At 41.9% G+C, this 23,140-nt stretch overlaps 1 protein-coding gene across 7 annotated transcripts in view; it reads left to right on the top strand.

The window, feature by feature from the left end:
• The window catches only part of dlg2 (discs, large homolog 2 (Drosophila)), an 891,501-nt gene that overhangs the window by 28,995 nt on the left and 839,366 nt on the right, over nucleotides 1-23,140 (top strand). For 6 of the 7 annotated variants that reach the window (XM_048533248.1, XM_048533245.1, XM_048533246.1 and 3 more), the window contains exon 3: nucleotides 9,523-9,654. In XM_048533248.1, the coding sequence (XP_048389205.1) occupies nucleotides 9,523-9,654 (132 nt within the window). Of the gene's footprint in view, nucleotides 1-9,522; nucleotides 9,655-23,140 lie in introns of those variants that run through there. The other variant, XM_048533254.2, reaches the window with a different exon arrangement.

The following is a 23,140-nucleotide window of genomic DNA, read 5'->3' on the forward strand; positions in this document are numbered from 1 at the left end:
AGGAACAGTCACCAGACCCGAAACGTTAACTGTTTTCTCCTACACAGATGCTGCCAGACCTGCTGAGCTTTTCCAACAGCTTTGTTTTTGTTACTACCAGTGCTGGTGGGCCAAAACAGCAGGATATTTTTGGACTAAAGAGATGGTGTGAGGATTTATTGTCACCTGTATCTAAGTACAGTGAAAAGCTTGTTTGCAAGCAGTAAAGGTAGATCACAGCAAACAAGGACATACAGATCATAGGGTGAAAACAAACTTGGACAGAGTACAGCATACAGGTCACACTATGCGTTAAGAAAGGTATCATTAACAAGATCAACATTATTTGAATTTAGTCCATTTATCAGTCTGACATTGGCAGGAAAAATGTTGTTCTTGAACTGCAGGTGTGTGTGTGCATGTTGTATCTTTTGCTTCATGGAAGAAGTTGTGGGAGAGCATTACCGGAATGGGATAGGTCTTTGATGTTGGCAGCCTTTCCATGGCAATGAGATATTTAAATGGAGTCCATGGATTGGAATTTGGCTTCTGTGATGCTCTGGGCTGCGCGGACAACTTCTGTAGTTTCTTAGGGTCCTGGCAGAGCAATTGCTATACCAGGCCGTTGTGCACCTGGACACTGCTTTCTATGGTGCATCTGTATAAGTTGGTGAGGGTCCTTATGGACATGCCAAGTTCCCTGAGCCGCCTGAGGAAGAAAGGGTATTGTTGTGCCTTCTTGACCATTGCATATATGTGGGAGGCCCAAGCCAGGTTGTCAGTAATTGTCACTGTTAGGAATTTGATGCTGTCAACCTCTGCTCTGTTGATATAGATGAGGGCGTGTTCTCCTCCTTTCTTCTGAAGTCAGTGATCAGTTCTTTTTAGTTTTGCTGGCATTGAGGGAGGTTATTGTCATTGCCACATAGAATGTACAGCACAGTACAGGCCCTTCGGGCCACAATGTCGTGCCGAACTTTTATGCTAAACCTAGGGTCGATCTAACCTCCACCCCTACCTTACACTATCATCCATATGCCTATCTAATAGCTGCTTAAATGGCCCTAATGAGGTCAACTTTGCTGCCATCTTAAGCAATGCATTCCACACCCCGACCACTCTAAGTAAAGAACCTACCTCTGAGGTCTCCCCTATATGTACTTCCCCCTCACTTTAAAACTATGCCCCCCGGTAATAGCTACCTCCACCCTAAACAGTCTCTGGCTATCCACTCTATCTATACTTCTGATTATTTTGTCCACCTCTATTAAGCCATCTCTCATCCTTCGTCATTCTAAAGGTAGCTCTCTCAACCTTTCCTCATAAGACCTTCCCTCCATTCCAGGCAACATCCTAGTAAATCTCTTCTGCACCATTTCCAATGCTTCCACATCTTTCCCCTAATGAGGCAACCAGAACTGGACACAATATTTCAGATGTGACTGAACCAGAGTTTTGTATACTGCCAAGAATCTTTCCGTTATCCTGAATTCTGCTTTCAAGCTTGTCCTTCCAAAATGAATCACCTCACACTTTTCAGGGTTAAACTCCATCTGCCACTTCTCTGTCCAGCTCTGCGTCCCATCAATGACCCTTTGTAACCTAGAACAGCCTTCTGCACTATCCACAACTTGTATCATCTGTGAGCTTGCTAATCCACTCTTCCACTCCTACATCCAAATCATTTATAAAAACGACAAATAGGAAGAGGACTCAGAACAGATCCTTGTGGTACACCACTCATAACTGAGCACCATATTGAATATTTTCTGTCCACTACCACCCTTTGTCTTCTCAGGGTCAGCCAATTCTGAATCCAATCTGCCACATTTTCCCCATATCCCAAGCCTCCTTACTTTTTGCATGAGCCTACCATGGGGAATCTTATCAAAGGCCTTACTTAAATCCATGTATACCACATCCACTACTCTCTTTTCATCCATGTGTTTGGTCACCTCTTCAAAGAATTCAAGAAGGTTTGTGAGGCCTGATCTCCCCCTCACAAATCCATGTTTGTGTCAATCAGAGAATTCCCAGCTTTTACTGACAAAGAATCAATGGGAAAGTGGGACAGTACTGTGACGTCCCTCACTCTATCAAGAAAGAGATGAATGTGTTTAATAAACTCATGATTATGATTATTTGTACAATGAACAAACTTCCACTTGTACAACGGATCCATGTAATCCCCTGATGTTCATCTGTGAAATGGATTGATGTTCATTCTCAGAAACTAACTAAGAGTAAACTCTCAGAGATAATGGGAACTGCAGATGCTGGAGAATCCAAGATAATAAAATGTGGGGCTGGATGAACACAGGAGGCCCAGCAGCATCTCAGGAGCACAAAAGCTCCTGAGATGCTGCTGGGCCTGCTGTGTTCATCCAGCCTCACATTTTATTATCTAAGAGTAAACTCTCACTGTCTTTGCTGGTTAACTGCAGTCCCACTCTCCCCTTGTGTTAATCTATATGAAAATACTGTGCTCACCTGTGGGATAAATTTGTGTTCCTGGCTGCAGAAGGTTCTGTTCCTTTATCTGGATAAGTGCTTTAAAACCCCGGGGGTATGTGTGTGTGTGTTCTGGGTTGCTGCTTTCTCTCCCCCACCACCACCCCGCCGCCCCACCTCTAACATCACAAAGAAGCTTCTTGGTTTGCTCCATATCTGGAGGATGTGTTCCAGGTAGAGACAGCTGGAAACTGATTGGGTACCTGTGATTTGGAAGGAGAGAGGGGTTTGAATGACAGAACTTGGGGTTTATAAAATTGGTCTTGGCAGCTGTACTCCCCACGTCACCAAGCCCTCTATCTCCTTTCTGGATTCTGACTCCTCATTGTTAGATATTGTCCTACCACAGTGGCATCGTCAGCCAACTTGTAGATGGTGTTTGTTTGGAATTTGGTGATACAGTTATAGGTATACAATAAGTACAATAGGGGTCTGAGAACACATCCTTGGGAAGCTCCAGTGTTGAGTGTTATTGTGGAGGATGTGCATTTGTCTATCTTCACTGATTTGCGGAGGATGGTTTCAGATTCTGGGGCTTCAGGACTCCTTCTGGGAGGTCGGGCCAGTACAAAACTGAATGGGTTACACTCGAACAGGACCCGGATTGCTGACCGAAAGCGAGTGTTTGCTTGCGTGATGATTTTAACCTAAAGTGGCAGGAGCATGGGAACTACAGAAGGAGTCAGAAAGTTGAATCGAGAACAAAAACAAAAGATAGGGCAATAAGAAGTGATAGGCAGAGAAATCAAAGGCCAGGATCAAACAGAGCCACCGTGAAAAAAATCACGGTAATAACCATAAGATATAGGTATAGAATTAGGCCATTTATCACATTTGAGTCTGCCTTGTCAATTCATCATGGCTGATATGTTTCTCGATCCCATTCTCCTGACTTCCCCCTCTGACCCTGGATTCCCTTGCTAATCAAGAACCCATCTATCTCTGTCTTAAATACACACAATGACTTGGCCTTTGCAGCTATCTGTGACAATGAGCTCCACAGATTCATCACCCTCTGAAAAAGCTCCTATCTCATTTCTGTTTTGAAGGGTAGACCCTTCACTCTGAGGCTGTGCCCTTTCGGTCCTAGTCTTCTGCTAGTGGAAACATCCCCATGTCCACTGTATCCAGGCCTCTCTGTATTCTGTAAGTTTCAATCAGACCCCCCACCGCACCACCCCCCCCCCTCGGAGTACAGACCCAGATTCCCGAGCAACTCCTCATATGATAAACCCTTCATTTCCAGGATTATACTTGTAAACCTCCTTCCAATGCTATTGTGTCATTCCTTATATACGGCGCCCTAAATTGCTCACATCTTTCCAAATGTAATCTGACCAGAGCTTTACACTGCCTCAGCAATACATCCTGCTCCTAAATTCTAATCCTTTTGAAATGAATGCTAACATTGTATTTTCCTCCTTAACTGTCAACCCAACCAGCATGTTAACCTTCAGAGAAAGCTGAACCTGTATGCCAGCTTCAGATTTTGGATGCTTGTTCCTGTTTTACGTAATATTTTATGCTTCTCTTAAAGAAGTATTAAATTATTATATTCAACTTTTAGTTATGTTTTTGCATATTTTATTAACCTCACTACAACCATCAGCTGCTGTGCTCTTTTGAATTTTGGCATAGAATAGAACTTAATCATTTAATAGATACTCCTCAATTAGTTAGCTTCTCTTGTAACAAAATAAGAATCAATTCTTTGAGGCTGAAAAAGTTTAGGCAAAAGCGACAGATCACCTTTTTCTTTTTATTCCCTTGACGCCCTGAAATACTTAATCATGCAGTCTTTTGAGTTGCACTTAAGTGTAAGCCAGTGTAAGCTGGTTAGGTGTATGTGCTTCTCACAATGGTCCACCAGACTCACTTGATGATGGTTCAGTTTTAACTGATTCTTATTAAACTGTTCTTTCATTGGATGCCTTTTTTAGATGTATTGTCATAATTTTTATTTTTAGTTATTTCATTTCTGATTTCAGACAGACTTGTTTCTCTAGACCTAAACATGCTGTTTTCTAGGAGAGTTCTCCTACGTTCATATTGTGTGTAACTAAATGGGCACATCCTGGTTTGTCCTTTTATAAACTTGTAATACACTCATCCAAATTATGAATTGCTTTGATAATTCATCTAATTGTTTTCCACATGTGAAAGCATGGTGTCTAATCTCCTTAATTATTTCGTTGGCTAATTAGATAACAGTTGACAATATCCAAACTGAACATGTCCTTCTATCTCATTCTCTCACCATATCCCTTCCATCCTCCACTAAATCTTACTACTTAACAAACATGCACTTGATTATCCTCCTAGCGATTAGTCTTGCTTTGTTGTATTGATGTGATTTGGGTATTTATTTTGGATGACTTGGTATGTCAAACAAATAATTTTACCAATTCTTTTGATTGCCCAGTGTGAATTGTTCAACTATATTTTCGATGGTTCTCCAGTAAAGGTAACAAGACTAATACAACCTCCTTAGTTGGAATGTTAAGGATTTAATATGTTTATCAGCTCACCACTTCTGTATGGTTGTTTGTGAAGCCCGTGGGTGTTTGAGTTACTATGTGTTAGCTGTTCCCAAAACGCTGAAACATAACCTACTGTGAAAAGTTTGTCCTTCTATCAATTAGAAAAAACTTTCTTGGATAAGTTTGAGAGGAGCTCTTGTGTCTGCAAACTGATTCAAAAGGATCGAAATCAGTAGACTTGGTGACTCTTCAGTTGTAAATAACAGGAGTTTTAGTCCTTTGTCCTGCTCATGAGGTTATTCTTAATAGTATGTTTTGATCATTGTTTTAAGGGTTTGATGGTACCATGTTAAAGTTTCTTTGTGTCTATGGGTGACACACTGAAGACTTTAACTGTTGTTCACAGACTACTGATGGCTTCCTGAAAAAAATTACATGTAGTATTGGAAGATTGATCCAAATGGGTCACTTGCTAATTAGTAGTGGGTAAAGAACTTGTTTATTATATTCTGTCGTTTGTGGTAATGTTTTTCAAAGACATGGCGTTTAGGAATCAATTAACTATATTCATAATAGTAAGGAAAAACTTGTGTCCTGCTTTTTTGTAAAGGTCCCACATAGACCTCTAACATGCTACTAAATTGTTTCATAAATACAGGCGTGGAATTGAAGGTGCCAGTTTGATTGCATATTGTGATTTTTTCCGTCAACTGGCAGGTTGACATTTTATGCATACCTGCAAAATATGTCCTTGTGAAGACCAGACCAGTAAAAATGGCGATGTGTGTGCTTGGATTTTCCAGATTCCCCACGTGCTAAGCTGTGGGAATTTCATTGGCTGTTGTTAAAACTATTTGCAATATTTAGAGCAGTAGTAACTTCTGGTGCACCACCATCATCCTTAAATTTATGAGCAGATCTTCTCCAGAATCCCTTTTTGTTTTGACACCATAAGGTTCTAGAACACCATTTGTTTCAGATTCAATTTGAGCCGGTTGGACTACTTAACTCTGTAGTTTTGCAAGTCAATTAAATCGAGATGACTTATTGAACATCCCTTTCAGATTATCTAAACACCTAGGCCCATCCAGTCCACTCCGCCATTTAAATCATGACTGATGGGCATTTCAACTTCACTTCCCTGCACTCTCCCCGTACCCCTTGATTCCTTCTGAGATCAAGAATTTGCCGATCTCTGCCTTGAAGGCAGAGGACATAATGTCAAAGGTGAAGGACAGGAATTTAAAGAGATTCTTTTTCCAGCCAGATGGCCGTGAGAATTTGGAATTCAGTGCATGACAGGATAGTAAAGTTGGAAACCTATTAAGTACCCTTGTCAATTTGATATCCAATGATTTATGCTTGTTTAACCATTCCTTGGGCCATTATTCATTAAATGAAGGACTCGTGGAACCTTTTCCTGTGTCTGCTCGCTCTTGTTAACTTTATTTGGCCTTTCCATGACTACAGGCAAAGCTACAGCCTTCAGCCTGGACATATAATTGACCTACACTGGGGAATAATATGTACAATCAGTCTTTACAGATGCCATTCCAGACGTTCGGTCACATTCTAGGTGGATCAAATACAGATTTTCAGGTATATATTTCCCCACCAACACCATTCACACAGATATTAACATTCATTTCACACACTGATGTGAAAGTCATGTCTTTCCTCAGTGAAGCACTTGGGGTTACGTGCCTCATTTGAGACATACAAATTTACTTTTGACCAGTTCTCCTGGTAACTTGTATTGTGTTTACTTACCGTGCAGTTAAAGAGTCTTCCAACTGCAGTCAGAGCTACAACTCAGCCTGTTGTAATCTGTCAGGGTGTTTTCTTTATAAACCTTGGATTATCCTGCAACTTCCAGTAATCTGCATAAAGACAAATAGGAGCAGGAGCAGGAGTAGGCTATTTGGCACCTTGAGCCTACTTTATCATATAAGATGATCATGATTGATCATCTAACTCTGTTCCTGCTTTCTTGCCAAACCCTTTGATTCCTTCGACCCAAAGAACTATATCTAACCCCTCCTTGAAAACAATCTTTTACCCTCAACCACCTTCTGTAGTAGAGAATTCACCACCCTGGCTGAAGGAATCTTCTCAGCTCATACAATCATACAGGACAGGAGGGGCCATTAAGTCTGTGCTGAGCTATCTACGCTAGTCCCACTTTCCACCACTTGGTCCAGCACTTGAAATGTCAATATATTCAAGGTTATGGACCAAGTGGTGGAAAGTGGGACTAGCGTAGATAGCTCAGCACAGACTTAATGGCCCCTCCTGTCCTGTATGATTGTATGAGCTGAGAAGATTCCTTCAGCCAGGGTGGTGAATTCTCTACTACAGAAGGTGGTTGAGGGTAAAAGATTGTTTTCAAGGAGGGGTTAGATATAGTTCTTTGGGTCGAAGGAATCAAAGGGTTTGGCAAGAAAGCAGGAACAGAGTTAGATGATCAATCATGATCATCTTACATGATAAAGTAGGCTCAAGGTGCCAAATAGCCTACTCCTGCTCCTGCTCCTATTTGTCTTTATGCAGATTACTGGAAGTTGCAGGATAATCCAAGGTTTATAAAGAAAACACCCTGACAGATTACAACAGACTGAGTTGTAGCTCTGACTGCAGTTGGAAGACTCTTTTACTGCACGGTAAGTAAACACAATACAAGTTACCAGGAGAACTAGTCAAAAGTAAATTTGTATGTCTCAAATGAGGCACGTAACCCCAAGTGCTTCACTGAGGAAAGACATGACTTTCACATCAGTGTGTAAAATGAATGTTAATATCTGTGTGAATGGTGTTGGTGGGGAAATACATACCTGAAAATCTGTATTTGATCCACCTAGAATGTGACCGAACGTCTGGAATGGCATCTGTAAAGACTGATTGTACATATTATTCCCCAGTGTAGGTCAATTATATGTCCAGGCTGAAGGCTGTAGCTTTGCCTGTAGTCATGGAAAGGCCAAATAAAGTTAACAAGAGCGAGCAGACACAGGAAAAGGTTCCACGAGTCCTTCATTTAATGAATAATGGCCCAAGGAATGGTTAAACAAGCATAAATCATTGGATATCAAATTGACAAGGGTACTTAATAGGTTTCCAACTTTACTATCCTGTCATGCACTGAATTCCAAATTCTCACTGCCATCTGGCCGGAAAAAGAATCTCTTTAAATTCCTGTCCTTCACCTTTGACATTATGTCCTCTGGCTATTGACCCTACAACTGAGGGGAAACGTGCGTCCTGTCTAACTTGCCCATTTCCCTCATCTTATATGATGTAGTCAGCCCAGTTGAATTAGCATAGAATTTACATTGTCCTCCATCCAGTTTCAAATGTTATGTTATTATTCTCGTGCTTTTTTTTCTGTCAGTCACTTTACAAGTGACAGACCTGCGGAGATACTCGGCATTAACTTTAGGTAGCATCCAAGCATTGCTGAGCACTTCATGATTTTCCTTTTTGTTGTTAGAATGGGGAACTGTGCTACTACTTGTACCTTTTGCAGAACTTATGGTATAGTAAACTTGCTCTTACTGAGGTTGACCACAAGATTGACTGACTGTAATTTCTGCAAGCGTGCTTCCATTTGCCCTGTGAGTTTGCCGTACACTCTGAAGTCACCTCGGCACACTAGGCAACTAAATAAGCCTTTTAAGGGTTGCATTTGAGTTTGAATGGCATCACTTAACTTTGTTCTAATCTGTCCAGAGTTACAAAGGCAAAGATTTCCTCTGTGTAGGTGGTCAAGAGAACTGGCTAGTGTCCCCTGAATAAATCTACCTTGGTAATGTGGTCTGCTTTACCCATCTGATCTATGCAGTCTTCAAGCTGGAGTATTGGTTGGCAGTCAGCTTTGGTCACTGCATTCAATTTTTGACTTTTAGTGGAGCCAGCTGGCATGGGCAAAAGCTCAGTTGGGAGTTCCAGCTACTGTAGCTCTATTAGTTGGTGCTTCAGCGTGAAGTTAGTTTCCTCCCCTACCTGTGAGACCTTTCTTAGGTCTGATTGAAAGAAATGTTGCCTTATGAGAAGGCCTCTCCACTTCACAAAACAACATCTGGTAGTGGTAGGATGCTGTATCTTGGACTGCATAATCTCACTAAATGCAATGAACAGCCTCATTAAGTCTGTTTTATACTTTACACATCAGTGTACTCTGCCCACTGAATTGGCCTTTTAAGGATTCACCTGGTATTGGTCAGAACATTAACATAATATAATTAGCAAGCATATCTTTGACTTCATTTGAGATTTGTAGATGACAGTGTCTGTCATTGTTGGCTCAGGAATAAAGAAAGCTTGGGATACTTGGCCATCAGGAGGAATAGAAATCAATGAATTCCAGCTGGGGTTGCCTTTCTGCTGCCTGTTATTTCAGTGATGCATCTTAAGAATGGGTTGTTGTCTTCCCTGTTATCTCCAGTCAAATTCTGCATTGATGATCTGGGAAGAGTCGATTGCCTAAAATAAGCCAGAAAAAATTTTGTTCGTTCAGAATATTCTGTAGTAAGTCACTTTTCTTCCTGCTTTTCAGACACACAGCGTGCTCTACTGCTTCTTGAAGACTACTGTTCAAAGCTGAAGAAACCAGAAGAAAAACAACTTAAAAGTGCTGTTGAAAGAATTATAAGTATCTTCAAAAGTGGCTTGTTTTTGGCACTACTGGGTATGTTTTTAAAAAAATGCAGAAGCGAAATTAGGATTGTTTTCATAATATGGAAGAGACTTTCATTTGATTTTATATTGATTTTATTGATTTCATGTTTCTTATGTTTAAGAAATAAGTCAAAATTACTTTAAGCTGTTGAAAACAGGACTTAAAGCTGTAAATCTGACCATGATGCAAGTATTACATGAAATGAAATATAATGGTATATTCTATCAAGCCCAAATTATATTGGACCATTCACAGTGTAACTAACTGCTTTCCTACACTACTATTCATTAATTATTAATAGTAATATCAACGTTTCCCAAAAATAGGAATATAAACTGTAATGGAAAGTTATGTGGGAAATAGTCTAAGTTTATTAACTTTCATTTTAACTTTTAAGAAGATTATTAAACAGTAATGCTTCAGAAGGTATGGTGTCTACCTGACTTCTTTTGAAGTCTAAGATCATTCTGGAATTTAAATAGCAAACTTTCAGAGATTAAGGACTCTGATTTAATGACAAGCACAAACTAGTTTTGTTTTCTTGAAAAATCTCAGCAGGTCTGGCAGCATCTGTGAAGAAGAAAACAGAGTTAATGTTTCTGGTGCGTTGACCCTTCCTCAGAACTGATGGTGGCTGGGAAAATGTCAGTTTCTAAGCAGAAAGTAGGGAGCTGGGTGGGGTAGGGAGTAAACAATATGATAGGGCCCAAAGAGAGAGAAAGACAGTTGTTCAGAAAAAGGAGTTGCTAACGATTGGGCTGGGAGAGTGAGTACTTGTTAATGGGGACTGTTAGGGACTAACAACAGAGGATGTGTAGTGGCAGGCTATGTGGTAACAACGTCTAGTGTATGGGGTGGGGGGGCTGGGACACGGGAGAGTTTAGGCCCTAAAATTATTGAATTCAGTATTGAGTCTGGAGGGCTGTAGGGTCCCCAAGTGAAAAATGAAGTGTTCTTCCTCCAGCTTGCAATGGACTTCACTGGAATACTGTCTCAAGCCAGAGATAGATGTTGGCCAGGGAGCAAGGTGGTTCATTGAAGTGGCAGGCAACAGGTAGTTCAGGGTCTTTTTTGTGAGCAGAATGTAGATGTTCTGCGAAGTGGTCACCAAGTCTACACTTCGTTTTTCCAATGTAGAGGAGGCCACATTGTGAGCAGCAAATGCAGCAGATTAGAATCTTGTAAGTGCAAGTGTTGCTTTACTTGGAAGGTATGTTTGGGCCCTTGGATACTGGAGAATGAGGAGGTAAACGTGCAGGTGTTGCACCTTCGCCAGTTACAGGAAAGGTGACAAAGGGCTGTGCGGAGGTGTTGGGGATGAAGAAAGTATGGACCAGGGTGTCCCAGAGGGAAGGGTCCCTGCGGAAGGTGGACAAGGATGGGGAGGGGAATACTTGTCTGGTGGTGGCATCACGCTGGAGGTGGTGGAAATGGTGTCTGATGATCTACTGGGTGTGGATGATGGTGGGATGGTAGGGTTTGCCTTATCTTCACCTATCGCTGTTGCGGGAGGGATGAGAATGGGGGAGGGCAGAAGTGCAGGAGATGGGTCAGACCCGATTGAGGGCCCTGTCGACAAAGAGCTGGGGAATCCTCTGTTAAGGAAGGGAAGGGAGGAGTCAGATAGACCGGGTGAAAGTGAAGGCAGGGTGGAAATTGGAAGCGAAATTGATGAAGTTTTCCAATTCTTGCTGAGAGAGGGAAGCAGCACTGATATCATCGATGTATCAGAGAAAGAGTTGTGGGTGGGGGCCATAATAGGACTGGAACAAGGAATGTTTCACGTACCCCATGAAGAGGCAGGCATAACTCTATCCACATTTTTTCACATTCTTCTTCAACCAAGGATTCCCCAGCTCTGTTGCCGACAGGGCCCTCAATCGGGTCTGACCCATCTCCCACACTTCTGCCCTCACCCCTTCTCTTGCCTCCCGCAACAGCGATAGGTTTCCCCTTATACTCACCTACCATCCCACCATCATCCGCACCAAGAAGACCATCAGACGCCATTTCTGCCACTTCCAGCAGATGCCACCACCAGACACACATGCCCCTCCCCTCTCTTGTCCGCATTCCCCAGGGACCGTTCCCTCTGGGACACCCTGGTCCATACTTTCTTCACCCCCAACACCTCCCCACAGCCCTACGGCACCATCCCCTGTAACCGGTGAAGGTGCAACACTTGCGCATTTACCTCCTCACTCCCCAGTATCCAAGGGCCCAAACATAACTTCCAGTCGAAGCAATTCTTCACTTGCACTGCCAAGATCCTAATCTACTGCATTCACTGCTCACAATGTGATCTCCTCTACATTGGAGAAACGAAGTGTAGACTTGGTGACCGTTTCGCAGAACAACTACGTTCTGCTCACAAAGACCCTGAACTACCCGTTGCCTGCCACTTCAACTAACCACCTTGCTCTCTGGCTTGTTACAGGGTTCAGTGAAGCCCAGCGCAAGCTGGAGAAATCATACCTCATTTTCCGCTTGGGGACCATGCAGCCCTCCAGATTCAATATTGAGTTCAGTAATTTTAGGGCCTAAACTCTCCCGTGTCCCAGCCCCCCCACCCCACACACCAGGCCTTGTTACCATGTAGTCTGCCAATACACACCCTTTGTTGTTAGTCCCTAACAGTCCCCATTAACAAGTACTCACCCTCCCAGCCTGATTGTTAGCAACTCCTTTGTCTGTCCAACTGTCTTTCTCTCTCTTTGGACCCTATCATATTGTTTACTCCCTACCCCACCCACCTCCCTATTTTCTGCACAGAAACTGACATTTTCCCAGCCACCATCAGTTCTGAGGAAGGGTCACCAGACCGGAAACGTTAACTCTGTTTTCTCCTTCACAGATGCTGCCAGACCTGCTGAGCTTTTTCAGCAACTTTGTTTTTGTTCCTGATTTACAGCATCCACAGTTCTTTAGGTTCTTAGCTTTATTTTCTTTCTCTTTAATTTTACTGTTGTGTTTTTTGGCAGCCATAAAGTGAATCTTTTTAACATTTTGGTTGTAAAGAAATACACTATGTCCTTGATTAACTCTTGCATTTGTGTTTTTTTCCTCTCACTGTTGTAAATGTCAGGTATTGATTTCACTTAACTTAGTTTCTACATGTGGTATTTGTCTAGAATGTGAGTAGAAGGTTTGTGAAAATCATTAACCATGATGACAAAGGGCCAGTATTTAAACTACTTTGGGGCACAGTTTGAATGGTTGATGCCATGGAAATATTACGCTAGTTGTACTATTTGTAGTTTTTGTACAATAAGTTGTTGCATTGTGAAGTACTGGGTGTTTGCACTGTTGTCTTTGAGCTGTACATGGCACAGTACATGACTTGCTGTTTTCTATAAATATTTATTGTGATGATACTATGACTTAGAGGTGCGTTTTGTCCTAGTTATTTCATGAAGAATAGTTGAGACAGAAGTGATGAGCAGTCTGCTCAAAGCCAGTGAAGCTTGTGAAACCTTGGATTTTTAAAAAAATTGAACAACAGATGCAGCCTGAATGGGTGGGTTCATGCTCTCGTAGAACCAGGATTTTTAGTTACAGTTTTCTGCAGTTGTTGGGGTCTTGAAGCTGGATGTGGCAGCTCTTTATTCCCCTCTCTGTTGCAGCTAAAACCTGGGATTCTCTTCCTACTGCTAATGCAATGTTCCAGTGAAGCTCCATGCAAACCCGAGGGTCAGCACCCTCAACATTTCATAAGACAGTTCACTGTCTTCCAGACTCAATAATGAGTTCAAGAATTTCAGACCATCTATTGACCCAAGCCTGTTTGTCTTTTTGGGTAAGTTTTTTGTTTTTACTCTTTTTTTTAAACCTCTGGTTGATTCAGTTAGCAGTGTTCTTTGTTCTCCTATTCACTCTGGATCCAGCTTTTTTTTTTCACATGTCCCATTAGAATCCCATTAGGCTCAGTGCTACCAACTCTTCTGTCATTTAATGTTTCCTGTCCTTGTCCAATTATTTTATTTTTCCACTCTATCCTATTCTCAAAAATCATGGAGCATCTTTTGAGCTAGTGCTGACATAAATGCACTGAACCACTAAACTGAAGTAATATTTTCACATTGTAGAACATAGAGCAGTACAGCACAGTAACAGGCCCTTCGGCCAACGATGTTGTGCCGAACTTTTACCCGAAACCTAAGATCTATCTAACCTCCACCACTACATTATACGATCGTCCATATGCCTGTCTAATAGCTGCTTAAATGCCCCTAACGAGGCCGACTCCACTACCTTCTCCGGCAATGCATTCCACACCCCTGCCACTCTGAGTAAAGAACCTACCTCTGACATCGTCCCTATATCACTTTAAAACTATGCCCCCTCGTAAAAGCTACCTCCACCCAAGGAAAAAGTCTCTGGCTATCTGATCTACGTATACCTCTCATCATTTTGTACACCTCTAACAAGTCACCCCTCATCCTTCGTTGTTCTAAGGAGAAAAGCCCTAGCGCACTCAAGCTTTCCTAGTAAGACCTTTCCTCCATTTCAGGCAACATCCAGGTAATTCTCCTCTGTACCTTTGCCAATGCTTCCACATCTTTCCTGTAATGAGGTGACCAGAATTGGACGCAATACTCCACATATGGCTGAACCAGGCTTTTGTATAGCTGGAGCATAACTTCACTGCTCTTGAACTCAATCCCTCTATTAATGCAAGCTAACACACCGTACGCCTTCTCAAGATCTCTATCCACCTGGGTGGCAGTTTTGAGGGAACTGTGAACATGAACCCCAAGATCTCTCTGTTCCTCCACACTGCCAATAATCTTTCCAGTAATCCTGTATTCTGCTTTCAAGTTTGTCTTTCCAAAATGAATGACCTCACACTTTTCAGGGTTAAACTCTACCTGCCAGTTCTCAGCCCAGCTCTGCATTCCATCAATGTCCGTTTGTAACCTAGAATAGCGCCCCGCAGTGTCCACAATGTGACCTACCTTTGTATCACCTGCGAACTTGCTAATCTACTCTTCCACTCCTTTATCCAAATCATTTACAAAGATCACAAATAGGAAGAGGACCCAGAACAGATCCTTGTGGTATACCACTTGTAACTGAGCACTGTATTGAATATTTTCCGTCCGCTACCACCCTTTGTCTTCTCAGGGTCAGCCAATTCTGAATCCAATCTGCCAGATTTCCCCATGTCCCAAGTGTCCTTACCTTGTGCATGAGCCTACCGTGGGGAGTTTTATCAAACGCCTTGCTTAAATCCGTGTATACCTCATCCACGTGTTTGGTTACCTGTTCAAAGAATTCAGTAAGGTTTCTGAGCCATGATCTACCCCTTGTAAAATACCCCCACAGTAAAATACTGTGCCCCAAGAGAAAGTTTTCTACTAAGTAGGGGAAGGCAAGGTAGAGGTGCGTTTTCTGAAATAGATTAAAAATAGCTTGGCCAGGGAAAGAAAAGACCTGGACAAAGGACTATCATGAATATTTAGTGTGAGGTGCTTGAGTTATTGCTGTTCAATTTTTGATAAAATTATGTTGGGCTGGGGTTAGAAATGAAGCAGTCTAAGTTAGCAGTCAACTCCAAGTTGAAGAGTGAAGTGAAACAACCGAAGTAGCATACCAATTGTAAAAGCTATTTGAAAATATTAGGAAGCTAGATAGACAATTGATGTTAGTAAAGCAAATTGGAGACTGGAGATGTAAGTTAACTGGCTTTAGGCTGCAAGTTAGAGTACAGGCATATGCAAGGCTGATGTGACTGATGCCCTGTGTGAAGTCAGCAGCATGAATTAGCTGGATCTTGGAATAGAGAAACAGAGAGCCCAAACAAATTCCAGACAATAAGACCATAAGACACAGGAGTGGAAGTAAGGCCATTTGGCCCATCAAGTCCACTCCGCCATTTAAATCATGGCTGATGGGCATTTCAACACCACTTCCCTGCACTCTCCCCGTAGCCCTTGATTCCTTGTGAGATCAAGAATTTGTCGATCTCTGCCTTGAAGGCATCCAACGTCCCGGCCTCCACTGCACTCTGCGGCAATGAATTCCACAAGCCCACCACTCTCTGGCTGAAGAAATGTCGTCTCATTTCCGTTTTAAATTTACCCCCTCTAATTTGAAGGCTGTGCCCATGGGTCCTAGTCTCCCCGCCTAACGGAAACAACTTCCTAGTGTCCACCCCTTCTAAACCATACATTATCTTGTAAGTTTTTATTAGATCTCCCCTCAACCTTCTAAACTCTAATGAGTGCAATCCCAGGATCCTTAGCCGTTCATCATACGCTAAACCTACCATTCCAGGGATCATCCGTGTGAATCTCCGCTGGACACACTCCAGGGCTAGTATGTCCTTCCTGAGGTGCGGGGCCCAAAATTGGACACAGTATTCTACATGGGGCCTAACTAGACTTTTATAAAGCCTCAGAAGCACATAGCTGCTTTTATATTCCAACCTTCTTGAGATAAACGACAACATTACATTCGCTTTCTTAATTACGGACTCTACCTGCAAGTTAATCTTTAGAAAATCCTGGACCAACACTCCCAGATCCCTTTGCACTTCTGATTTGCAAATTTTCTCACTGTTTAGAAAATAGTCCATGCCTGTATTTTTTTTCCAAAGTGCAAAACCTCACATTTACTCATATTGAATTTCATCAGCCATTTCCTGGACCACTGTCCTAAACTGTCTAAATCTTTCTGCAGCTTCCCCACCCTCCTCAGTACCACCTGCCTGTCCACCTATCTTTGTATCATTGGCAAACTTCGCCAGAATGCCCCCAGTCCCTTCATCCAGATCATTAATATATAAGGTGAACAGCTGTGGCCCCAACACTGAACCCTGTGGGACACCGCTCGTCACCAGTTGCCATTCCGAGAAAGAGCTTTTTATCCCAACTCTATGCCTTCTGTCAGACAGCCAATCCTCAATCCAAGCCAGTAGCTCACCTCGAACACCATGGGCCCTCACCTTGCTCAGCAGCCTCCAGTGAGGCACTGTATCAAAGGCCTTTTGGAAATCTAGATAGACAACAATGGAGTCTGTACAAGGCATTGGTACAGACACATCTGGAGCACATTCTGTAGTTCTCAAAACCATACTACTATACAAATATTGAGGCAGAAGGAGGCGATTGGTTTCCATGAATTTTTAAAAGTCATTATATATAAGCATAGAATTGCGTTGTGCAATTGTTTACATTTTGTGTGTATAATGCAGTATTCACATATTTAGATGAACTGATTCAAAAATCACATGACACCAGGTTTATTTGAATCACAAGCTTTTGAAGTGCAGCCTCCTCATCAGGTGCAGTGAAAGAAGCGTGCACAGATTTTATAGGTAGAGAGATCAAAGGATCATACAACTGGTGTGAGTGAAGTGATCACACTTAAAATGCCTGCCTGACTGCTGTTGAATCTTTAATCATTCATACATTCCTGCATTCTGGAAATTGCAGAAGTCGGGTATGGAGAACTCCAGAAGCTTGCTTTCTCTCAAAATATTTGGCAAGAGACCTACTTACAATTGATTAAACTATGTCGATTTAGCCTCTTTTAAGTGTTATCCTGGAAGTGTGACTAACATAATGGAAACTGCACAGATGTAACATTTCTATAATGTGGATAGTAACTCAAGCCTTTTTAGTTTTCAGTTGATGTAGATTAAGTCTTTAGACATCTGGCATGTATGATTATACTGACCAAATGAAAGTATCATTAAAATGGCTTTTTAAACATTCAGTTCATTAAAAAATGTGTATTTTCAAGCCAATCGGCTTATCAGTGACTTGTGCAAAATAGGATAGTCGACATTAATTGTTAGTATTTTCTGTAAAAGTCAAATTATTAAAAATCTGAATGTTAGGTCTAAAAGACAAAGCATTTAATGTATAAAATTACATTTCATGTTTACAATTGCAATAGATTTTTCTACTTTTACCAATCCAATTGTTTTCTGTTTACTTTTTAAAAATGAAGAAGAAACCTGGAGTGTTGTTGCTGTTTTAAAATCATAATTGTCCTGCAGTGGCAGTGGAAAAATGAGCTCACTCTCTCCAAGGAATGGATTTCACAGGCAACCTACATGTAGAAGAGGAGGCAGGTGGACTTGCAAAATGCGGCATTGTACATCGAGCGCATTGCCCTGCTCAGCCTTGCTACGATTTTGCAAGCAGTGGGGAGGTGCAGATTTATTGCTGGCCTGTTGCCGTTTGGGTCCCTAAATATGTTATTAATGCGTCATTGAGCGTCTTATCTCCAATTTCTCAAATGTAATGTACCAATTATATGGTACTGCTGGCCAGCAAAAGTGGTAGTGGTTGTAGAGAGTGAATGGCTGCCTTCTTTTGAGCCCGCACTGTCAATCTATCACAGCAATGCCTGAGCTGAATTCAGGTGTTTTTCATGGCAGTCAAACTGGCCACCCAGAAGGACTGTAGCCTTCAACATCAGCTAGCCAAGCACACTCAAAAGTAGAAATCCTTGATACAATATGCCCATTTTTCTTACGTTAAACAGCCAAGAGCAATGGTGCAGTTTGTCCATCCCTTGAAAGAATGGTAAAGCTGTTAGTGATAGTCCCAAAATTGTGGATTAAGACTGTGTGTGCTTCAGAGCTTCTCAGTGCTGCATAATTTCCTTCAATGAAACTCTGGATGTAAGAGCCTCAGCAGCTGAAAATGTGCTGCATCTGGTGAATTTGAAACCGTGATCCCACCAAGAACAATTACTGTACTACTCGTTCCTTTCCCAATAGGCTGGATCACAAACAAATGGGGACTCGAGCAATGCTGTCTTTTCCCTCAAGGAGCCAGTCCTTCTGATCTCAATAACCAGAACAGTACAGACTCAGAATAGAGAACCCAGGCCCTGTATTAACCAAAAGAATCAAATCTTTTGACCATGATGAAAATGCATGATTTGTCTTCATTTCCCCTCATCAGTAAATAATCTCAGTTCAAACTACAGCATTTAGGTGGAAAGACAAAAGTTGAAAATTCCGAGAACTTCATAACAGAGATGCAGATGAAGTTAAAAAGTGAATTTGCATTTGAATGTGGATTTTAAAAAAAATACAAATAGACTGCCTACTTAAGATTAATGGAAAGGGTTCGCAGTTTGAGATGCTTTTCATGACTCTAAACTGCCTCAAGTGTTTCAAAACTAATAAAGAACTGAAGTAAATGTGGTATATGGCACATTTGTATACAGCAAGGTCTTCTAATCGTCCACATAAAAATGATCGGTTTTCAGGATGTTGGTAAGAAATATTGGTCAGGACACCAGCCAAAATTTCTGTGCTCCTCTACCTCCTCTGTTTGTAATGGTATTCATACATCCTTCTGAAGTAGTAGGCAGCTTTGTATTAGTGGAAATATGGGGATAGGAATTAATGTGGATTAACAATAACAATGTTAGGTTAGTGGGACTTGATATGGAACAGGATATCAACAGCAGAATCTTAAAGGAATTGAAGTTTGTGATGGATGGAGGCAAGCTAAGAGTCCTTCAAAATTATCAAGTCTGGAAGTGATCAAGGCAAAAATGCAGTAGGAGATTTGTTAAGTCTGCGAGGGTGGTAACACTAGAAGGAACAAGGTAGGCTTTGTGGAGGGTAAGGGTATGAGATAATAACCTTGCGAAGTTCACTGGGCTTCTGTGACTACAAACAGACTGTTTCAGCTTAAGATGGTGGTTATGGAAGGAGAGTGAAACAGTGGTCAGGGTATAAAGGCTTATGGTGGAGGCTGACAATGACTTTAGCCTTTCTAGTGGTTTGCAGATAACAATTGCAACTTATCTATTATTTTGCTCTTCTTTATCTTCCCTTGCCCCTCTTCTAAGGATAATTAACTTTTACACTATGTTGGGAAAAGGGTATCATTTAATCGCTAAAAAGTTTGAAAATTCCTCAACTCTCTATTTCGGTAGTAAAGTAAATTTGCCACCCACAAATAACATCAAGAAATAAAAGCAGAAGTGCTGGAAAGGCTCAGCAGATTTGGCAGTATCTGGTGAGAGACTGTTAATGTTTTGAGTCTAATATGACTCTTTAGAACTGAAAGGGTTAAAAAAGTAGTAGATTTTTATACCATTGACAGAAGTGGAACAGATTAAGATTGTGAATGGTGATGAGGGACAGAGACAATGGACATTTTACATCACTATCTCTTCAACATAAGCAACTCTTTTTGCTCTGGGTACTTTCACAATCTGATCCACTTGCTCCTTTCCCCCTTTGTCAACAGTGTTTAAAAAAAACACCAATTTTCAACCCATACCGTTCTGAAGAACAGTCAGATCGGACTTGATCTTAACAAATGTTGTCAGATCTGTTGCATTTCTCCAGCACTTTAAGTCTTTCAGATTTCCAACGTCCACAGTATTTTGCTTTTATTTGAATGTAAGGTATCAGCAAGATGCACTTTTGAAAATTTACAGGCAGAAACATGAAAAGAATAATTTGGAAAAATTAGTTTGAATAGTTTTCTTGATCCTCACCAAATTCTGCGGAAGGGATAAACATAAGCATTTTGAGTAGCCTGAGCAACAGAATTTGAGGATGCATTAGAACATAGAACATAGAACATAGAACAGTACAGCACAGAACAGGCCCTTCAGCCCACAATGTTGTGCCGACCATTGATCCTCATGTATGCACCCTCAAATTTCTGTGACCATATACATGTCCAGCAGTCTCTTAAATGACCCCAATGACCTTGCTTCCACAACTGCTGCTGGCAACGCATTCCATGCTCTCACAACTCTCTGCGTAAAGAACCTGCCTCTGACATCCCCTCTATACTTTCCACCAACCAGCTTAAAACTATGACCCCTCGTGCTAGCCATTTCTGCCCTGGGAAATAGTCTCTGGCTATCAACTCTATCTATGCCTCTCATTATCTTGTATACCTCAATTAGGTCCCCTCTCCTCCTCCTTTTCTCCAATGAAAAGAGACCGAGCTCAGTCAACCTTTCTTCATAAGATAAGCCCTCCAGTCCAGGCAGCATCCTGGTAAACCTCCTCTGAACCCTCTCCAAAGCATCCACATCTTCCCTATAATAGGGCGCCCAGAACTGGACGCAGTATTCCAAGTGCGGTCTAACCAAAGTTTTATAGAGCTGCAACAAGATCTCACGACTCTTAAACTCGATCCCCCTGTTAATGAAAGCCAAAACACCATATGCTTTCTTTACAACCCTGTCCACTTGGGTGGCCATTTTAAGGGATCTCTGTATCTGCACACCAAGATCCCGCTGTTCCTCGTGATACATTTTTTCATGTGGAAGCTTCCTAGTTGATTCAAACGAAAAGAAACTGAAGAAAACATTTAGGACAAAATTTTCCACTGTTGTGAGTGGCGCAGACAACAGCAAGAAAGATTTTCCCAATTTCTCTCTCTCTCTCTCAATATTTTTACATTTTACAAGTCTAGAATCTTATTCTTAATCAGCCATTACCTTATTTTCATGCTTTTACATCTCATTATTATTGGCCCAACTTGCCTCATTTATATGCCACACTCAATTTTTCCCTCACTTGCGTAACTAGAGCAATTTCCCATCCCCGGAAGTTAGAGCAATTACCTGGTGGCAACAGCTCACCATGTATTTCTCCTTCATGCAAATCAATATTAATTGCAATGCCCTACCTGCTTCATGGATAAAGATGCTTAGTTACATAAATTCACTCCATCTAATCTACTCTCCCTCCCACATCCCTCCCCTGCAACCTCTGTCATAAAATATACCACATTTTCTAGCTTCAATCATTCTGAGGCATAGTCAATGAACTCAATACTTTCTGTGCTTTCTCTCCACAGATGCTACAAAACCTGCTCCATTTCTCCAGCAATTTCGGGTTTTGTTTCAGACAGCCAGCACCTACACTTATTTGTTTTAATTGTAGGATTTGACCATTCAAGCCTCCCCTACCAGTCAATATGATTATGGCTGATCATCCAAATTAGTACCTTGTTCCTACATTCTCTCCACACCTTTTGATCCCTTTAGCCCTAAAAAACTACAATTTCAATGTATTTTCAATGTTTTTTCTCAGCCACTTCCTGTGGCAGAAAATTTCATAGGCTCACCGTTCTGTTGGGTGAAGAAATTTCTCCGTAACTCAGTCCTGTGTGGTTTACCTGTATCCTTACACTGTGACTACTAGATTCCCTAGCGGTTGAAATGATCTTGCCTACTGTTACCCTGTCTGGTCCTGTTAGAATTTCATGGTTTCTGTGGGAGTCTGCTCATTCTTCTAGAGTCCAGTGAAAATTGTCCTGACTGGTCCAGTCTCTCTACACCCTTTCCTCCTCCATCATTTATCTGCATAAGTTAGCACTTGCAAACCACAGCTTCACATCCTGCCTGTTCCTCGTTCAACATGCACACCACTTTGGTCCTTTAGCACTTCATGTTGAAGCCCAGAGGCACCCACAACCTGTGTGCCACTGCCAGGCTGCTTTGTGTGCGAGGTTGCATGCAAATTGTGCAGCTGCATATGATGTATCTTGTAGATCTTAGCTTCTTCCTTTAATGATCACTCAGTTGCTGTTGGATGCTGCCAGTCTGTCTGGCTTGTAATGCTTTTTGGTGCAGGAGAGAGAAGCAGCTTTATCATTGTGGGAAGCATTGAATGTTCAAGGGGTTTTGCGTGTCACTATTCCACGCTGTCCTACGTTGATGTCTCATCTCAGGTGTGTGTCACAGCACAAGTTTCAATCACAGTTATATCTGCTAAAGAGGAATAGTCCTTAGTAGGAACAAGGTGGATGATGATTAGTCAGGGGATGCCAACACAGTCAGCCAAAGGCTCATCTGATTCATGTTCAGGGGCTTGGCCACAGTCAATTCAGCACTTGGTCCTACTGGAATATCAGTTTAGTCCAGCAGGTCAAATGCAACCAGTCTGGGGATAATGGGTGTGCCAGTTGAAGTCCTGTAGAGACGTCAGTTGTTCTTAGTTAGGTCTGTCCTCGCAAGTCAGTCTCCGGGTGAAGGGTGTTGGTAGCAGAGGGGCTGGTGTATTGCATAGAGTCCACAGTCAGTTCTGGGGTTTGGGCCTTAATGGCTTGGAGCTTATTCAGGGATAGTCCACTGAGTTCTGTGGAAACTGGAAACTTTCTTCTGGGGATGGTTTTAACTGGACTGGGTCACTGAGGCAGTAGTTGGTGAAAGTGGAGAAAATTCAAGATTGGATAGGATCTTTGAGAACATGAAGTGATAGGAAGTTCCACTGCGACAGAAGGAATGGGAGAATACATCACAATCATTCTGATCTCTGCATAGGAAGAGTGGCCAGCCAGAGAGCAATTTGCAAAGTCATGGGTGCTATGGATAATCCGTGAGCATTAACTTATTAAAAAAATGAGCTAAATGGAAATGCGGGGAGATTGAAAGTCATTAGGGTCACAGACAACAGGACAATGGAACATGAAGGATGGAGAGGATCAAACTCTGTCTCTGATGGAGCTTGGAATTCAGTCAAGAAACTCAGTTGTAGTCTTCTCATTCT

Source organism: Stegostoma tigrinum, chromosome 6 (genome assembly GCF_030684315.1).
Source record: "Stegostoma tigrinum isolate sSteTig4 chromosome 6, sSteTig4.hap1, whole genome shotgun sequence".
NCBI classification, from domain to species: Eukaryota; Metazoa; Chordata; class Chondrichthyes; order Orectolobiformes; family Stegostomatidae; genus Stegostoma; species Stegostoma tigrinum.